General features: G+C 44.6%; 1 protein-coding gene across 1 annotated transcript in view; it reads right to left on the reverse strand.

The window, feature by feature from the left end:
- The window catches only part of LOC124718778 (angiotensin-converting enzyme-like), a 480801-nt gene that overhangs the window by 12395 nt on the left and 450487 nt on the right, over window positions 1-17919 (reverse strand). The window contains exons 3-4 of the mRNA XM_047244389.1: window positions 10711-10854; window positions 4903-5069 (exon numbers count right to left, since the gene is read on the reverse strand). Of these exons, the coding sequence (XP_047100345.1) occupies window positions 4903-5069; window positions 10711-10854 (311 nt within the window). The remainder of the gene's footprint in view (window positions 1-4902; window positions 5070-10710; window positions 10855-17919) is intronic.

Consider the following 17919-nt stretch of genomic DNA (forward strand, 5'->3'; position numbering starts at 1 on the left):
ATTTTTTTGATTGGCTAGCTCAGGTGTGTACCATGTTTTTTCATTTACTATTTTCTGTTTTCCTTGCGCTTTACCTGTGTGGCTTTTCTTTGGTATCAGTGGGAACATCTCATCAAATTTCGTTTTTAGTGTCTGGAAAAGAACATTTAAGGCATCATTGGGTTTTGCTGCCAGTTTATACTGGACAGTGAGGCACTGCTCTTCTGCGAAACACTCGATTTGATTGCCATGTATTTGTCTGTTGGTTACCCAGAGTCTTCGTTTGTAGTTTCATGACTAATGCACTGTGGTCTGCTATCACTGCATCAACTACATTTATTTTGTAACTCCAGGCATCTAAATTTGTAATAATGGTGTCGAGGCAGGCATCACCTCTAGTTGGAAGTCTGTTTGCTATAAAGAAACCATAACTATTTACTAAATTCAAGAATGCTTTCTCTTTTGTACTATTTTCATCTGTATGTACATTAAGATCGCCACACAGTGCAATTTTTGGTTTAATGTGTGTTATGCAACGTGAACAACTTTCCAAGTTAGTGATGAAGTTTTCGAAATTTCCATTTGGTTAATGGTACACTGAAACAGTGATCATATTCATTTCTACTAGTTCTAAGCCAGCCAGTTCTAAATCCACATCCGAGCAGTAATTTCACATCCCTAATGTTGAGATTTTTTATTGGCAGCGTTTGTTTGTTGTGTATTTTTCCGTTGTGTGCTGCAGTAGAAGCTAATTGCGATTTGTGCTTTTCTAAGCCACAAATTACGTCATTTGTCACGGGTTCACCGAGTCTCTGTGCAATTTGTTCCTGTTCTGAAGACATTAACTTCTTGTTTTCTTTATTTCCGCTGGATATTCCTGTTCTATAAGCAGATTTTGATTGGTCTTTTCTCAACCTACAATGTTTAGCACATTGTATTTTATCGAGTTTTTATTTCAGCATAGTCTTTTGTCAGTTGTTTCACAAGTTTTAATATTGTTCCCACTGATTCGCCTTAAATTTACTCACTGTTCCGTATTTTTTGCCTCAAGAATAGGACTTAATATTTGCGTTTGTTTGGCTGGATTGCAGGATAGCTTCTGTGAAGGGATCGATTTATCTCTATTTGCATATTTAATATGTGGTTTGGAATCGTCACATACTTCTGCAATTTTGGTTTCATCATCACTGTTGTCAGAGAGTTTGGCAGAAGACGTTTTTTCCGTTTTATTTCAGTAAATACCTTTCTGCTTTCAGTCGTCTGGTATAAGGTATGTCACTTCTAAACAGAGTGACGATTTTACACCATATCAGTGTTTAAAAACTGTCTTTTGTCGTACAAATATGGTTGCTCGTTGTTTCATGTGTGAACCACTAATGCTGACACGGTGTCCGGTCGGAAAAGGCGGCCAAGATGCTTACCCGCACAGAAGTCCGTTACTTCCATGTATCTCACTGAATCACTTCTGGAACCTTTATCCGTCAGTATTTCCCTTTGTGACGATTTCGAATTAATTCATATTATTTGAAACGGTCTCTGTTCTGTTATTTTTTGTCGTAATATTAAAACGGCACTGTTTCAAATACTAGCGCATGGAGATGTCAGGGAACCAGAGCAAAAACCCATTGTAACGTGTCGCGACTGAGGTGACAAAGATAAATGCCTTTTTCTATGGCGGCGAAGCCGTTCCATGTAACACGATCAAAATAAGAGTTCTATGAGAAACTAGAAATGCAGTAGGAGACAGAAATATATGAGAAGTTTATGGAGTGGATTCAGTGAAGAATTAATGGATTATATTATTGAAATGTAAAAGCGATTTTATGGACTTAACAACGGTTGTATGGAGATTAGCATTCCAATTGACAGAACAAAATACCGCTTCATTTTAACAAACTGTCAGGGAAAGAAAGCACCCTCACGTCAGTCTAGAAGCCGACCTCAATGGGTAGAGGACAAACATTTAGCAAGATCAACGCTGGCATGTTATAGACAATGCAAGAAAAACAGTTTTCTTCAACTCGGCACATTTATAGAATGTATGGAACCGTCGATAGTTTAATTCGAGAACAGCAAAGTGCTAGAATTGAAAGGTAGGCCCCCAGCCAGTGGTAGATCAGCCGAAAGAGAGTTGCTGCCGACTTCCAGAGTACAATACGTATGTCCGAACCGGCTGCGTTACATTGGGAAAAGTGGTCACTACGTAAGGTTTCAGAAAAATGCATACAGATTCTATGAATTATACAGTATATGCTGATTCAGCTGCCCCTACCACCGTCATTTTATACAACCCGCAGTGTCGGCGTTCGTAAACCACACGCCAGTTTCGTGTCCTCTCATGCGCTGCATGCAAACTGTTAGTCTTTCAGTAAAAATTAACAGGATATTTTGTACTTGGATTCGTTTTCGCTAGGCGCCGTAATTTTGGAGCCATTCAAGACAAACATACAACAATGACCTTAAAATGCATCCGTACTTCCACATTCAGCCCCATCTGTCAGGATTTCTAGTATAGTGTTCATTGTCTACTTTTTTTTTGGTTCTTCATTCATTCGTCTTATTACGCCACAGATTTAATCGAGCACTTAAACGAATAGTGAAACTGACGTTTACGTAAATTTGCCTAACAATTTTCTGAATTTTAACAGCACAAAATAAACAATTACATCGCTGTATTCGTGAGGCCTTCTGACGATAATCTTGCGGTAGCGTTCTCGCTTCCCGCGCACGGCGTCCCGGGTTTGTTTCCCGGCGGGGTCAGGGATTTTTCCTGCCTCGAGATGACTGGGTGTTGTTGTGTCGTCATCCCCATTGTGGTCGGATGAAGGCAATGGCAAACCACCTCCACTAGGACCTTGCCTAGAACAGCGGTGCAGGTCTCCCGCATCGTCCCCCACGCTCCTCGGTGTATGGGACCTCATCGTCTGATCACGAAACTACTGTTCTTTTAAGGGTTAAGTCTGGATTTATTTGTCAGCGTAATCAGTTTTAGCGTAACGTTTACAAAAGTCGTTTTTCTTTCATTACTCTCACGGACACATTTAATCTGATAATGTTAACAAGATAGCCGACTACGGTGGTAGACCCACAACCCGATCAATGGAGACCAAAAACCGTCATGTAGTGTGAAGTTTTTGTGCAGTGGTAGGAGTGACTGCCATGGACAACAAAATATTACAAATCCCGACTGGTGAGGGACGAGCGTGGGAGTGGAGATGCGTTTGAAGGTCACTTACGTAAGACGTGGTGGTCTCCTGACCTTCATTGCTTATATATTCCGCCCTCACAATTATATTCCGCACGTCAAGACACTTCATTCGAACCCGAACTCGATAAGATAAAGTCAATGTTGTATGAATTCATGTAAATGATATGCAAATAACAAGTGTGCACCTGGATTGAAATACTCGAGGCTGGCGTACACACATACATTCCAGACACGACGGTCACAGGAGCTTTTAGTTCGAGGGAGGCAGACCACACACCGGGAGGCCGGCCCCTTCAGAGGACGAGTCAACCTCGGTCGCCCGTGGAGCAGACAGCGTGTGCCCGAGTGAAAGGGGAACGACCCCGTGTTCAGCTTAAAAGCAAATTGCGCTACATTGTGTGGGGGCATCCAACCTACACGTTCTTTACACATAGCACGCAGTTTCAGAGATTTTCACAGGGAGACAGCAAACACCAAATGCTGATACTACACATTTCCGGATTGGTCGCCTTAAACGAAACGTCATTCTCCCGTTTTAGAAGAGCAATGCTGATTGGCAGACGATATTTCTGATGCCTTGAGCTAAAGGAGTAATGGAAGAGACTGAAAGATATACCCCTTCACGTCTGGAGTGGAGAGGCGCCGTTCCGTTGTCGCTCTTGGAGCGAGGAACAGGTCTCTCCTCAGTACTTCACTGGGAGAGCACCTCTGTCGAGAACGAATCGAAGTGCGACTCTATATTGAGTCCTTGCGATTAAGCTTTGTTCACTGTGTTGGCCGACACACTTATTGTGCAGTGTGAACGGAAAGAGTTATAGTTAATCACCTGCGAGTGAATTTTTGAGTGGCATTGCAGAGGACTGGTTGTCTGACCGATGTACCACGCCAAAAGTTAGACTAGGGGCGAATAGGAGTCCTTGACTTCATTAAGGTGTAGGGAGAGTTTGATTGGCGAAGGTGAATGCAGATAGAACGAGAGTTATCTTATTTGTCAGCAGCGAGCAGCGCAGACAGCAGTCATCGCAGCCTGAGAGGTAACTTCACGTTCCGAAAAGAACCAGGATATAACTTGTTCAATTCATAAGTGCCATTGTGATTTCTCAGAATTTTTGCAAAATAAATAATAATTTTCGTTAGTTTCATGTTATTCTTACACTAACTAGCACTACTCCAGTACCCAAGTATCCCACCAGTATCGTAAGAAATTTTGTGAATTTTTGTGTCATTTCCTTACAGCGGACGACTCCAGAAGATATTTATTGCTGAAAGTTTTTCAGGCATTTCTCTTTACAACGTTAGGAGTGTTTGTGTGACTTCTGTAGTAGTGTGGGGGTGGAAATTGCATCTTGCAGGAGCCACAGGGTACAGGGTACATCTCAGATTAATCCATTGCGCAGAATAAGAGAATACCAGATCAACCCGACGCTCACACTTTCATAAGTGTTTCCTTCAATAACTGAAAATCTGTGGCCTCAAACGAAAACGTATACATGTTTAGAATTTAACTACCGAAAGGTTCTGTTCATTATTTGTGTAGGATCAATAGTATGCGCGTAGCGAGCGAGAGAATCTAAACATTCGCGCGTGGTTTATGGATGTCAACATTCCGGGTTGCATAAAACGAAAGCGGTAGGGGCAGCTAAATCAGCCGGTGTGTGTTTTTCCCTATAACATGTCTTCTGTTTGAGGCGTCCCTGGAAGTGTGCGGTACCCACCGTAGAGCCAGCCGACGTACTCCCCGGTGCGCTGGTTCTCCTGGGTGAGCCAGTCCTCCAGCGGCCGGAAGTAGTCCCTGACGGCCGAGCCGTCCAGCTGCGACTCGTTGGTGGCCAGACGCAGCGCCTCCTGCCACGGCGCCGACGAGCCCGGACGCATCAGCCGCCTGCAGCACACACCAAATGGCTCTGAGCACTATGGGACTTCACATCTGAGGTCATAAGTCCCCCTAGAACTTATAACTACTTAAACCTAACCAACCTAAGGACATCACACACATCCATGCCCGAGGCAGGATTCGAACCTGCGACCGTAGCGGTCGCGCGGTTCCAGACTGAAGCGCCTAGAACCGCTCGGCCAAGCGAACAGCAGCACTTACAAGGGGAGGCCACGACGCTTGGAACACGGATTCACTTCAAACTTGGCACACTCGTAGTACTCCATTAGGACAACAAGATGTGTAAGCAGTAGCGCGTACTTCTCAAGCGTTATTGAGAAAATCGCAATATAATTTCGGTCATCAAGTATATACCTGCGCGTGTCCATTTTTACCATGAAGCGGCGGCAGCCGAGTGGTTAGCGTTCAAGCCCCGTAATCACTGGGTCGAGTCCCGTTCGTCAGTTTTTTCTTTTATTTTCAACACAGTCGTTTTCTTCACTATTTATATTACAATTGATATAATGGGGAAAATACGTGTAATCGGATGAACTTTTATTAAATTTACAATGTTATTTGGCAGTCTACTACTTTTTATTATCACAAATAATGTAATATTCATAACTGTCGACTAGTAAACGACCAAACGCATAAAGTGATACTGAAAATGTACGCTTGTTCGTGATTTGAGAAATCCCTTATACCTGGAAGGACCCCGAAACGACTTGTTACCTTCAAGTTTTAAACGGCAAAGATGGCTTTCGAAAGATGTACAATTAAACGTCGCTTTCGACATTCCCAGTACAAGTTGCAGGATAGTATATTTCGTAAAAACATGGAAAACGTAAAGTTACACGGCACCAGTTGCATTGAATAAATGCTGTGTTTCCGCATACGCAATGTCTTTTAACGTTTGCCGTGGAAAAACAAACCTCGTTAACATTTTCAAAAATCTCTCTTTCAGACGATAATTTGTAAGCAAACCATGCATAACACACTATTTCCTTAAAAATCGGCGCTGATAATTGGTTATGCAGTATCGAGTGTATATTAATAGCGTCTTCAGAGAAGCAATTTCTCGTTCTCTTTCGATCAAATACGAACCGTTTTGAAGACAAGGACAAGCATACATTATCAATATCACTTTATGCGTTTGGACGTTTGCTAGTCGATAGTTATGAATATTGTATTATTTGTTAATAAAAATTATTAGACTTCAAATAACGTTGTAAATTTAATAAAAGTTCATCCGGTTACACGTATTTTTTCCCATTATATCAATTGTAATATAAATAGTAAAGAAAACGACTGTGTTGAAAATAAAAAAAAACTGCCAACGGAACTAGATCCAGCGATCCAGCGATCCAGCGGTTTGAACGCCAACCACTTTTTTTAAAAAATCATTTTGTTCTATAATGTTCGTTGAATTTGTTCAGGGCGGACGGCCGATGACACCCGTTCAGTTTGTTCGTTCATCCTTTCTCTGAGTTTTTCTTTTTATTAGGAAGGGCACCTAACGCTCTGACCAAACACGCTGAGCTACCGCGCCGGCATCAATTGACTGCAGCCGCTTCATGGTAAAAATGGCCACGCACAGATATATGTACGAGGCCTGTTCAGAAAGTAAGCTCCGATTGATTGCCAAATTGAAACCACAGTGAACATCAGAAATGTTTTACTTGTAACAATTAGCTACACCTTTCAGCTACTTCTCTACGTAGTCGCCGTTCTGACTTAGACTTTTGTCATAGCGTTGTACCAACTTTTCAATAGCCTCATCATAGAAGGCAGCCGCCAGTGCTTTCCGCCAATTCTCCACGCTGGCCTACAGCTCGTTGTCTGTGTCAAAATGTTGTCTTCAAAGACAGCGGTTCATGTGACCAGAGATGAAACTCAGGGGGAGACAATTGCGGACTGTATTGTGGGTAATCTAACATTTCCATTTGAAAACGATGCAGGAGCATCTTCATTACCCCTGCAGAATGCGGCTGAGAATTGTCGTGAAGACGAAACAGCACGACAGTTATGTAATGTTGGCTGCATAGCTTCAGGCGAAATTTCTCACCAGGCCCTCGTACTTGGCGGCAGACACTATTTTCTAGACATCTTTACGCACTCACTGCGAGCTCAGAAATGAGAAGAGCGACGTGATGCTAACTGGGGTTATACTAGAGACACTACCCAACACATCTGTGCAAAGCTTTATCGGATTTTCATAGTCGTTTCCATTTCGCGACCGATCGGAGCTTACTTTCTGAACGCCCCTCGTATATATTTGACGACGGAAATTACCTTGCGATTTTCTCAGTAACGCTTGAGAGGTACGGGTTACTGCTTACACATTTTGTTGTCCTCATGGAGTACTACGAGTGTACGAAGTTCACAGTAAATCCGCGTTCCAAACGTCGTGGCGTCCCCTTGTGAGTAGGCCGAACAACTTGCTCTTCTGGCGGCAGCGCGCCGTACCGTACAGTCATTTGCGTTATTACAATACCACGAAAAAATGACGTTCGCTACTCCACATTAAGGGTGTCTACACTACACGATTCGGAAATTTTTATGTGCCTAGAGATACGAGAGAAATGTGTGTGTGTGCGCGCAAGTGCCAAAGAAACTGGTGCAGGCATGCGAAATCCTATACAGAGATACAAAGACAGGCAGAATACGGCTCTGCTGTCGGCAACGGCTATATAAACAACAAGTGTCTGGCGCAGTTGTTAGATCGGTTAATGCTGCTACAGTGGCAGGTTATCAAGATGTAACTGAGTTTGAATGTAGTGTTCCAGTCGGCGCACGAGCGATGGGACACAGCATCTCCGAGGTAGCATGAAGTGGACGACCATTTGACGAGTGTCCCGTGAATATGAGGAATGCGGTAAAACATACAATCTCCGGCATCGTTGCGGCCGGAAGAAGATGCTGCAAGAACGGGACCGACGACGACTGAAGAGAATCGTTCAACGTGACGGAAGTGCAACTCTTCCCCATGTTGCTGCAGATTACAATGGTGGGACATCAAGAAGTGTCAGCTTGTGAACCATTCAACGGAACATCATCGATATGGGCTTTTGGAGCCGAAGGCACACTCGTGTATCGTCGATGACTGCGCAACACAACGCTTTACGCCCCATCTGGGCCCGTCAACACCGACACTGGGACTGTTGATCAATGGAAACATATTGCCTCCATGGATGAGTCTCGTTTCAAATTGTGTCGAGCGTGTATGGATATGGAGACAACCTCATGATTCCATGGAACCTGCCTATCAGCAGGGAACGGTTCAAGCTGGTGGAGGCTCTCTAATGGTGTGGAGCGTGTGCAGTTGCAATGATACGTGTCTGATCACCTGCACTCGTTCGTGTCCATTCCGACGGATTACGGCAACTCCAGCAGGACAATGCGACATCCCACACGTCCAGAACTGCTCCACAGTGGCTCCAGGAACATTCTTGTGAGTATAATTCCGCTAGCCACGAAACTCCCCAAATACGAACATTATTGAGCATATCTGGGATGCTTCAGACAATAATGGAGTCCTTGCCACATCGCGTTGCGGCACTTCTGGGTGTTCGCGGGAGCCCTACACGACATTAGGCAGGTGTACCAGTTTCTTTGGCTCTTCTGTGTATGTGCCACGCGCATATGTGGGCAAAGCCGGAGCTGAACAACTCATGAGCCCATGGGTACATTTCGACCAAACTTGGTACACATACCATTTACCTACCTGGAAAGAAATACTGTAGGGGCCAGGGGTAAGAAACAGCAGCCTCCTACTGGGGTGGGATTGTAACGTGAAGAGAGGAAGACGAAGGGACAAATCTAATTCGAGTTTTCTTGATTCCTCCTTCAGCCGCCAAACTTTCGTTAAACCGCTCTATCAATTATTCAAACTTCCTCTGACCTCACGTGAATTGCCAACTTTCGAGAGTGAAATTTAGTCTGACATTTATTTACTAATCTTTTGAAATATTTATATGACATTTTTCTGTTTTTTCTTTCGCTGCTCTGGAGTTTACGGTACGACATTTGTGTTGAAAAGCCGCCATGAGCCTTGTCCAGCCCACTGACCGACTGTCATGAATTTGCAGGTTCCTTAGTTCAGATAATATACTCTGACTCTTTGTATCACGGGCGGTGTCTCATAACCTTCTCTTGACCCTTCGGCACCGGGCGAAGTGACGTTCCGCCTAGTGTCGTATACCTGGTTGCGATACCATCTACCGCTCCGTGTGAACAGACATTAACGCGGAAAGTGAAGGAGGAGGAAAACAGCAACGATATCCGAAAAAACAAACTGTACAACCACATGTACCTTTGCTTCATTTAGATGAGACTATATCAGATCACATATTATCGTGAGAGTTGCCGCAACCGTATGGTTTTTAAAATATTTACTGTAACAGTCTCACTTATTGGCCATCTTCAGCAATAAAAAAGAAAACATAAATACGTACTTACCAAAGTAGATGAGACTACTTAAAACTGTACGTGATTAATCACAAGTTGTGAAAATTCGTAATTTTTACCGCACGAACCCAAGTCAATAGCTGTAAAATAAGAGGAACAACACAGTAGCAGATTTATAACAACATTATGCGGTGTTTAGCGTCTCCCTGTACGTCATATAGATCCACGTGTCACACATTTGGCGCAGGGAAGGAAAAAAAGTAAATAGCCGTTCTCAAGCAAGTCACTGTAAATAATGGTGACGTTGCTGAAGTAGTCGGTAAGATGTTTACAGAAACTAAAGCACAGCACACGCAGAAAACTTAGCGTTCCGTTAAAAAATGGACAACAAATGAAAAAAGAGAATTATATGGCTGTAAAATACAGAGGAAAGGGGTCAGATGCAACACTTTCGAGAAAAGAAACTGTTAGCAACAAGCTTTCGCACAAGCGAAATACGGCCCTTAAAGAATGTTTTTGAACAGTGTTTAACTATTAAAGTGAATTTTAACAAGACGCCTCACGTCTGAATATTAGATTCATTTATGCAAGGTGCTTCTTCTTCTGTGTATCTGTCTGATGACAGGTTTCAACTTTGGACTCTCCAACGTGTGCTGTTTCGGGCATCATCTGTCATCTGGATGTTCGTACTCTTCTAACGTCGTCCTTCCTATCTCTTCCACTCTTACCTACACAATTCTTCGCTGTATATGTCGCAGTCAAGATTTTTTTTCTCGTTCTAATTACAGTACTTCCAATAATCTTAGTTCTTAAGTCTGTCACTCCACTTCAGCTTAATCATTCTTTTTTCCATATCCATGTAACAAACGTTTCTAAGTATCTCTCTGGTTTCTGTTGAACTGTCCATGATTAACTACTGTATAACACAACACCCCAGACGGATGACCTTACTAGACGGTAAATTACAGCATCATCTGCGAACAACCTAAGAGAACTGCTCTGCACTGTCAGTCATTGCAAAGCCAAATAACTGCTCGCAAAAGAGCCAGAGGCTGGCCGACCCGCTCAATTTGTGAAGCTGTATCTCTTGCATAAGTCACCCAATGATTGTGATATTGCACTCATTTGCTCATCTGAACACGTACGTCGCATCTACCGATTTCCGTCCCAGTCGGATAATTCCTTGATGTTGGACGGTAAGTGGTGCAGTGTGGAGTACCCCCTGGCAGAGCCCAGTACCCACCTGAGCACTTCCCCGGCTTCCGGGCTGCGGTAGACGTCGCACTTGTGCAGCGGTATCCTGGCCGGGTTCTCCGGGTCGAACTTGCCGGCCGCGCGGCACGCCGCCCTGTGCAGCTGGTACTGCAGCACCGTGCCCACGAAGAACCTGCAACAGGGGGCGCCAAACAACTGCTGTTAGTGGTAGTGGTAGCGGCAGCAGTGTGTGTGTGGGTGGTGGTGGTAGTAGTAGTAGTAGCAGCAGCAGCAGCAGCAGCAGCAGCACCACCACCACCAAAATGGGTGGTGGTGGCGATGGCCGCAGTAGTCACAGAGCAGGTGGTACTGTGGCCTGCAAGCAGCCAACCACTACGTCACTCAACATCACACAATCCGAAAGTCTATAAATATTAAAGGCTAATGTTTATTGTGTCAAAACTGATTCACAGTGGAAAACGTTTTCCTTCGTATTTATCGTAAAATTTCAAAATTATACGAGAGTGTCAGTACATACATGGGCTAAACAAAACGCAGATACTGTCAAGGATTATGTGACCAGTTGGGCTGATGGGGTCCATGTTTGTGTCCCAGCGGCGATGCAGTGTTCCCAGAGGACAGTCTCCTGTTCACACAGCTCGCATTGTCCAGGACTGGTTTTGTGAGGGCCAACATGAGTCGTCCCATCTCACCTGGCCACACCACTGTCACCACAACTCGATATTATTCACCCTTTGGAGTCTAATTTGGAGAGAATGGTGTGTGATTGCTATCCACTTTCACTGCCGTTACCCAAACGCCTCACTATTTTGCAGGAAGAATGATTGGCGGTGAGGTGACAGAAGGTCATGGAATACCTCCTTTTTCCCTGCGTAGCGCAGCAACTCAAAGTGGTTATGGACTCAACAAGTCGTTGGAAGTCCCCTGCAAAAATACTGAGTCAAGTCCCCTCTATACCTGTCCCTGACTGCGAAAGTGTTGGCGGTGCAGTATTTTGTGCACGAACTTATCTCTCGATTATGTTCGATGGAGTTAATGTCACGTGATGTGAATGGTCAAATCCTTCACTTGAATCGTCCAAAGGTTCGCGAAACCAATTGCGAACAACTGTGGACCAGTGATATGTCTGGCGACACAAAACCCACGAACGGCTGCAAATGGTCCCCGAGTAGGCGGAAATAAGTAATTCCAGTTAGCGGTTGAGTTGGACCAGAGGACCCAGTTCATCCCGCGTAATCACAGCCCACACCTTTGTGGAGCGACAACCAGCTTCGGCCCATGGCTTGGTGGGATCTGCGCCACACTCGAACCCTGCCATCAGCTCTCACCGACTGAAATCGAGGCCACGGGTTTCCGGTCGTCTGGGTCCAACTGGTACGGTCACGAGTCCAGGAGAGGCGCTGCAGGCGACGCCGTGCCGTTAGCAGAGGCACTCGCGTCGGTCGTCTGCTGGCGTAGCCCGTGCCAGATTTGGCCGCACTGTCCTGACGGATACGTTCGTCGAGCGTACCACATTGATTTCCGTAGCTACTTCACGCAGTGTTGCTTGTCTTTCAGCACTGGGAACTCTACGAAAACGCCGCTGCTGTCGGTCGTTAAATGAAGGCCGTCGGCCACTGCGTTGTCGGTGGTGAGAGGTAGTGACTGAGATTTGATGTTCTCGGCGCCTCCTGACAGTGTGGATCTCGGAATATTGAATCTCCCGACGATTTTTGTAATGGAATGTTCCGTGTGTTTAGATCAAACTACCATTCCGGGTACAAAAGTCTTCATTCCCGTCGTGCTGCCATAATCATACCGGAAAACGTTTCACACGAGTCACCCGAGTACAAAACGACAGCCCCGCCAATTCACTCTCCTTTTATACCTCGTGTACGCAATGCTCCCTCCATCTGTCCACACAGGACCTGTATTTATCCATTCCGCGACGACTGGACGGTTTTCCCACACCGTATTACGCATGTTAATGACCTGCGTTCGCGGTGCTCCCATCCTCTTACGCATCCCCTGTACACGGCGAGGACACGTCACGAGGCTGGACTGGCTTCCCTGCAGCACACGTTTGTCTGGCCTCTGTCTCTGCATTAGGTTAGAAGCATTTGAGATGTAGATGTGGATCTGCAGGAGAATGGAGAGAATAAGCTGGATGGAAACAGTGAGTAATGAAAGAGTATTGGAATGGGTTGGTGAGAGATGTCCGCTGAAGGTTGTAAGAGAAAGGAAAAAGAACTGGTTGGGACATTCATTGAGAAGCGAGTGTTTGCTAGCAGATGATTTGGAAGAATTGGTTTGTGGGAGAAGACTGAGAGGAAGAAGGAGATACAAGATGATAGACGACATAAAGGGAAGAGGAAATTATGCAGTCCTGAAGAGGATGGCAGAAGACCGGACAGCCTGGAGAACTACCATGTGAAAACCTGCCTTTAGGCAGAACACTGATGATGATGATGTCTCTGCACCTACGGTGCGGCTATCTGTGTCGTCGAGGCAGGGAAGCCACTTCACTTCGGCCAGGTCAACGGTTCGCGATATTTTTATGTCACCCAAACATCGTAACATTTTGTAATATTTCTTGCTTTGGGTCCGTCATATTCGAGTACAAGAAGCTCTTCTTAGAGCAGTTGAGAAGGCAGCAGTGGCAAGATGACGTTCCGATGACAGATGGTTTGTTCGGTGCGGGTATCGTCAGAAAGACCGCCTACATTGTGCTCCTTCTCCGCGATTGGCTGCTGTGTTCGGAAGTTGCGCGCCAAAATGACGATGTTCTATTATTATTACTAGACAAACTAAACAGCGTACTTACTTACATTACAAATTAAAGCATCTCTCAATAGCGTGCTATCATTCCACTATTTCGCGAGTGTCAATAATCGATGTAGAACTGCCAAACGGAAAGGCAGACGATGCACTTCAGATCGCGCCAGCTTGGATGGCGGGCGAAGTGGTTCGGCTGTAAGATCGGAGCTAGTTTTGGCAGTGTCGCAGGACAGACATGTTGCCTGCCGCGGTCGGTGTCAGGTTAAGACTTCATTAGCGATGTATGGCAACATGGACAGTGTGCTCGTAATTGCACAAATACGCAGTTCATTAATTTGTTGAAGAACAGAAGCAATTTGTGACTCTAAAGTGGAATGTAATTGTGCAGCTTCTCGTGTTCTGCCGATAAAAAGCGAGTGCCATCCCGTATAAACTATAAAATTGGAAAATTTCATTATCCACATAGTATCAGATCCTCGCTAAGATGGTTCAAATGGCTCTGAACACTATGGAACTCAACTGCTGAGGTCATTAGTCCCCTAGAACTTTGAACTAGTTAAACCTAACTAACTTAAGGACATCACACACATCCATGCCCGAGGCAGGATTCGAACCTGCGACCGGAGCGATCGCTCGGCTCCAGACTGTAGCGCCCAGAACCGCACGGCCACTCTGGTCGGCTTCTCATGCGGCTTGCATTCGCTATGAGTATCGACAGGGCACAGAACCAAGCACTTTGTGTGGCAGATTTTAAACGTCCCGTGCATTGCAGTTGGTTATGTACATAGAACAAACAAACGAGCACTCTGGAAAACAGAGCAGAGAGAACGAACAGAAACGGTTTCCATAGTGAATTTTCGCTCTGCAGCAGAACGATGTTCCTAGCAGGTTAACACTATGTTTTGCGCAGGTAAGTGGTACAGAGCTTGCAAGAGGGAGACAAAGGTTAGAGTCTCCCAGTTCCGCACACAGTTTTAATGTGCCAGTAAGTTTCGAAAGCTTTCTTTGCCGGTGGCATTTAAAGCTGTCACAGATACCAACGGACACGGAATATTAGCTGAAGAGAATCGGTAAATCTTGAAATATTGTATGAATAATGACAGTAAGAAGACGCACATCAATTAACCCTAGCAGTACCAAGAAATTTTCCATAAACAAGGCGGAGGATGGAGGGGATTACTTTATACCAAGCCTAAAAAATTAGGAAACAAAATTCGTTTCCTGATGCGTAAGTAAGGCCCTGAACCTGGAAATATTGAATACGACATTCAATGGGGAAATTGACATCTGATATTGAGATGTAAATTTTTGGGTTAAGCTTAAGCGAAAACTTTAATACATGAATGGAATGAGAATTCATTAAATACGATACTTTTTAAAGATAGGCACAGACTAACCTCCTCCCACCCCCTGGTATTGCGAGAATTAAAATAGGGGTAATGGAGTATACTTGAATTAAGTCAAGTGTTCCTGAGGAAATGAAATTAGGGAATAACAAACTAGGAGCAGAGTTTTGGTATTTGACCAATAAAGTAACAGACGGTGGCCCAAGTAGAAAGGATACGAAGAGAGCACTGGCAATAACAAGCAAAACGAACCGAGCCAAACTAGGGGACGAGGGTGCCCACAGCGTACTCTCCGTGAAGTAACGACGGGAAAAACTGTTCTGAATAACAGTTATTTTTCGGTGTTTGTGCTGTCTCGTTTGTAACAGGTCTTCTTATAACATTTTACTAGTAACCATGTAAACAAGCAATATACAAATTTGTCATAGAAGTGGTGCTAACATTTCTGGTATTTAAATATTTTTTTTTATAAACAAAAGCGAGTAATTTTCATCCGTAAAACTTCAATTGCTTGAGTTGTTATAAGAACAACGGGAGCAGAGCAGAAAGTGTACGCCAGATTTGTCATTTGTACCACAAAAATATTTATCGTTGGTATGAAGTTTTGTGGCTTCTAGAGCATTTGTATCACTTTTGAGTGACATCCTATCTGAAAGGAGTCTGCTTACAGAACGACTGTAGTGTAAGATGGGTTATTCGTAAAATGACATGTGTTCCACTGAAGACACTTATGCTGACCAAGGGTAGTCGTGTCTTTCTGGACCTAGGCGCTTATGCTGACCAAGGGTAGTCGTGTCTTTCTGGACCTGGACAATTATGCTGACCAAGGGTAGTCGTGTCATTCTGGACCTGGACACTTATGCTGACCAAGGGTAGTCGTGTCTTTCTGGACCTAGGCGCTTATGCTGACCAAGGGTAGTCGTGTCTTTCTGGACCTGGACGATTATGCTGACCAAGGGTAGTTGTGTCATTCTGGACCTGGACACTTATGCTGACCAAGGGTAGTCGTGTCTTCCTGGACCTGGACACTTATGCTGACCAAGGGTAGTTGTGTCTTTCTGGACCTAGGCGCTTATGCTGACCAAGGGTAGTCGTGTCTTTCTGGACCTGGACAATTATGCTGACCAAGGGTAGTCGTGTCATTCTAGACCTGGACACTTATGCTGACCAAGGGTAGTCATGTCTTCCTGGACCTAGGCGCTTATGCTGACCAAGGGTAGTCGTGTCTTTCTGGACCTGGACACTTATGCTGACCAAGGGTAGTTGTGTCATTCTGGACCTGGACACTTATGCTGACCAAGGGTAGTCGTGTCTTTCTGGACCTGGACACTTATGCTGACCAAGGGTAGTCGTGTCTTTCTGGACCTAGGCGCTTATGCTGACCAAGGGTAGTCGTGTCTTTCTGGACCTGGACGATTATGCTGACCAAGGGTAGTTGTGTCATTCTGGACCTGGACACTTATGCTGACCAAGGGTAGTCGTGTCTTCCTGGACCTGGACACTTATGCTGACCAAGGGTAGTTGTGTCTTTCTGGACCTAGGCGCTTATGCTGACCAAGGGTAGTCGTGTCTTTCTGGACCTGGACAATTCTGCTGACCAAGGGTAGTCGTGTCATTCTAGACCTGGACACTTATGCTGACCAAGGGTAGTCATGTCTTCCTGGACCTAGGCACTTATGCTGACCAAGGGTAGTCGTGTCTTTCTGGACCTGGACACTTATGCTGACCAAGGGTAGTCGTGTCTTTCTGGACCTGGACACTTATGTTGACCAAGGGTAGTCATGTCTTTCTGGACCTAGGCGCTTATGCTGACCAAGGGTAGTCGTGTCTTTCTGGACCTGGACAATTATGCTGACCAAGGGTAGTCGTGTCATTCTAGACCTGGACACTTATGCTGACCAAGGGTAGTCATGTCTTCCTGGACCTAGGCGCTTATGCTGACCAAGGGTAGTCGTGTCTTTCTGGACCTGGACACTTATGCTGACCAAGGGTAGTCGTGTCTTTCTGGACCTAGGCGCTTATGCTGACCAAGGGTAGTCGTGTCTTTCTGGACCTGGACAATTATGCTGACCAAGAGTAGTTGTGTCATTTTGGACCTGGACGCTTATGCTGACCAAGGGTAGTCGTGTCTTTCTGCACCTAGGCGCTTACGCTGACCAAGGGTAGTCGTGTCTTTCTGGACCTGGACACTTATGCCTCGGTGGCGCCCCTTGAAGGTGTCACGAACACCCTCGAAAATACAGACATACTATGATGTATACGCTCAAGACAAGTGGTGACTGTAACATCTGACAAGGAGATCTTAACGTTGAGTTCAGTGTGGTCAGACTACTGAGTGATGTATTTGAAGTTATGAGTTACTGATATTTCGATCTGCGTTCACAACTGACGTGAACAGTTGAAGAAGCGTTCATCATTCAGCAGCTGTAGAAATGAGACACTCGCTGTTACAGCATCAACAAGCCGCCTGGAGAGAGTAGAATAAGATATTGCGCACGGCCGCTGTACGGAGTAGTCGGACCACGAGAACAAAACAAGTACTGGATGAAGAGGGATTAATTCATTCGTGAAATGTTAACTATTGACAAGTAATTGTTGCTGGTAAGTACTGTATTTTGATTACTATCTAAATTGGTCATTTGAATGTCTTCAAAGAGTATTTCCATTTCTGTTACAAAAAACATCAGTTTTATACCAATTCATATTATAAAGTAAATGAATATTGTAAGTCAATATATTTGCCTACAAGACGGGTTTTTCATTCACAATAGTTGCAGAAAAGGAATGCTACTAATTTTACACGAAAGCTAATCACTTGTCTGCCATTTCCACGAAACAGTAAAACAGAAAGACAACAGTAACGGGTTAAAAAGCTCAACAATTCATTCAGTGTTTATAATAAGAACAGAAATCAGCTGATACGCTGTCTGTATCTATTTGTAGCCCCAAGAAATGGACAACATGAACTATAGCTCCTATCTCAATGTTTATCCTTCATACCGTCTATCCGTAATGCCTTGATTACAAACAGGACTTTTGAAAAAATTAGAATCAGTTGGAGAACACTGGTAATTTAATGTAGTATTCAACTCCTCATTACTTTTCTCAAACAGTACATTTCCATTTATTTGCCT

The sequence above is a fragment of the Schistocerca piceifrons genome, chromosome 10, assembly GCF_021461385.2.
Source record: "Schistocerca piceifrons isolate TAMUIC-IGC-003096 chromosome 10, iqSchPice1.1, whole genome shotgun sequence".
NCBI classification, from domain to species: domain Eukaryota; kingdom Metazoa; phylum Arthropoda; class Insecta; order Orthoptera; family Acrididae; genus Schistocerca; species Schistocerca piceifrons.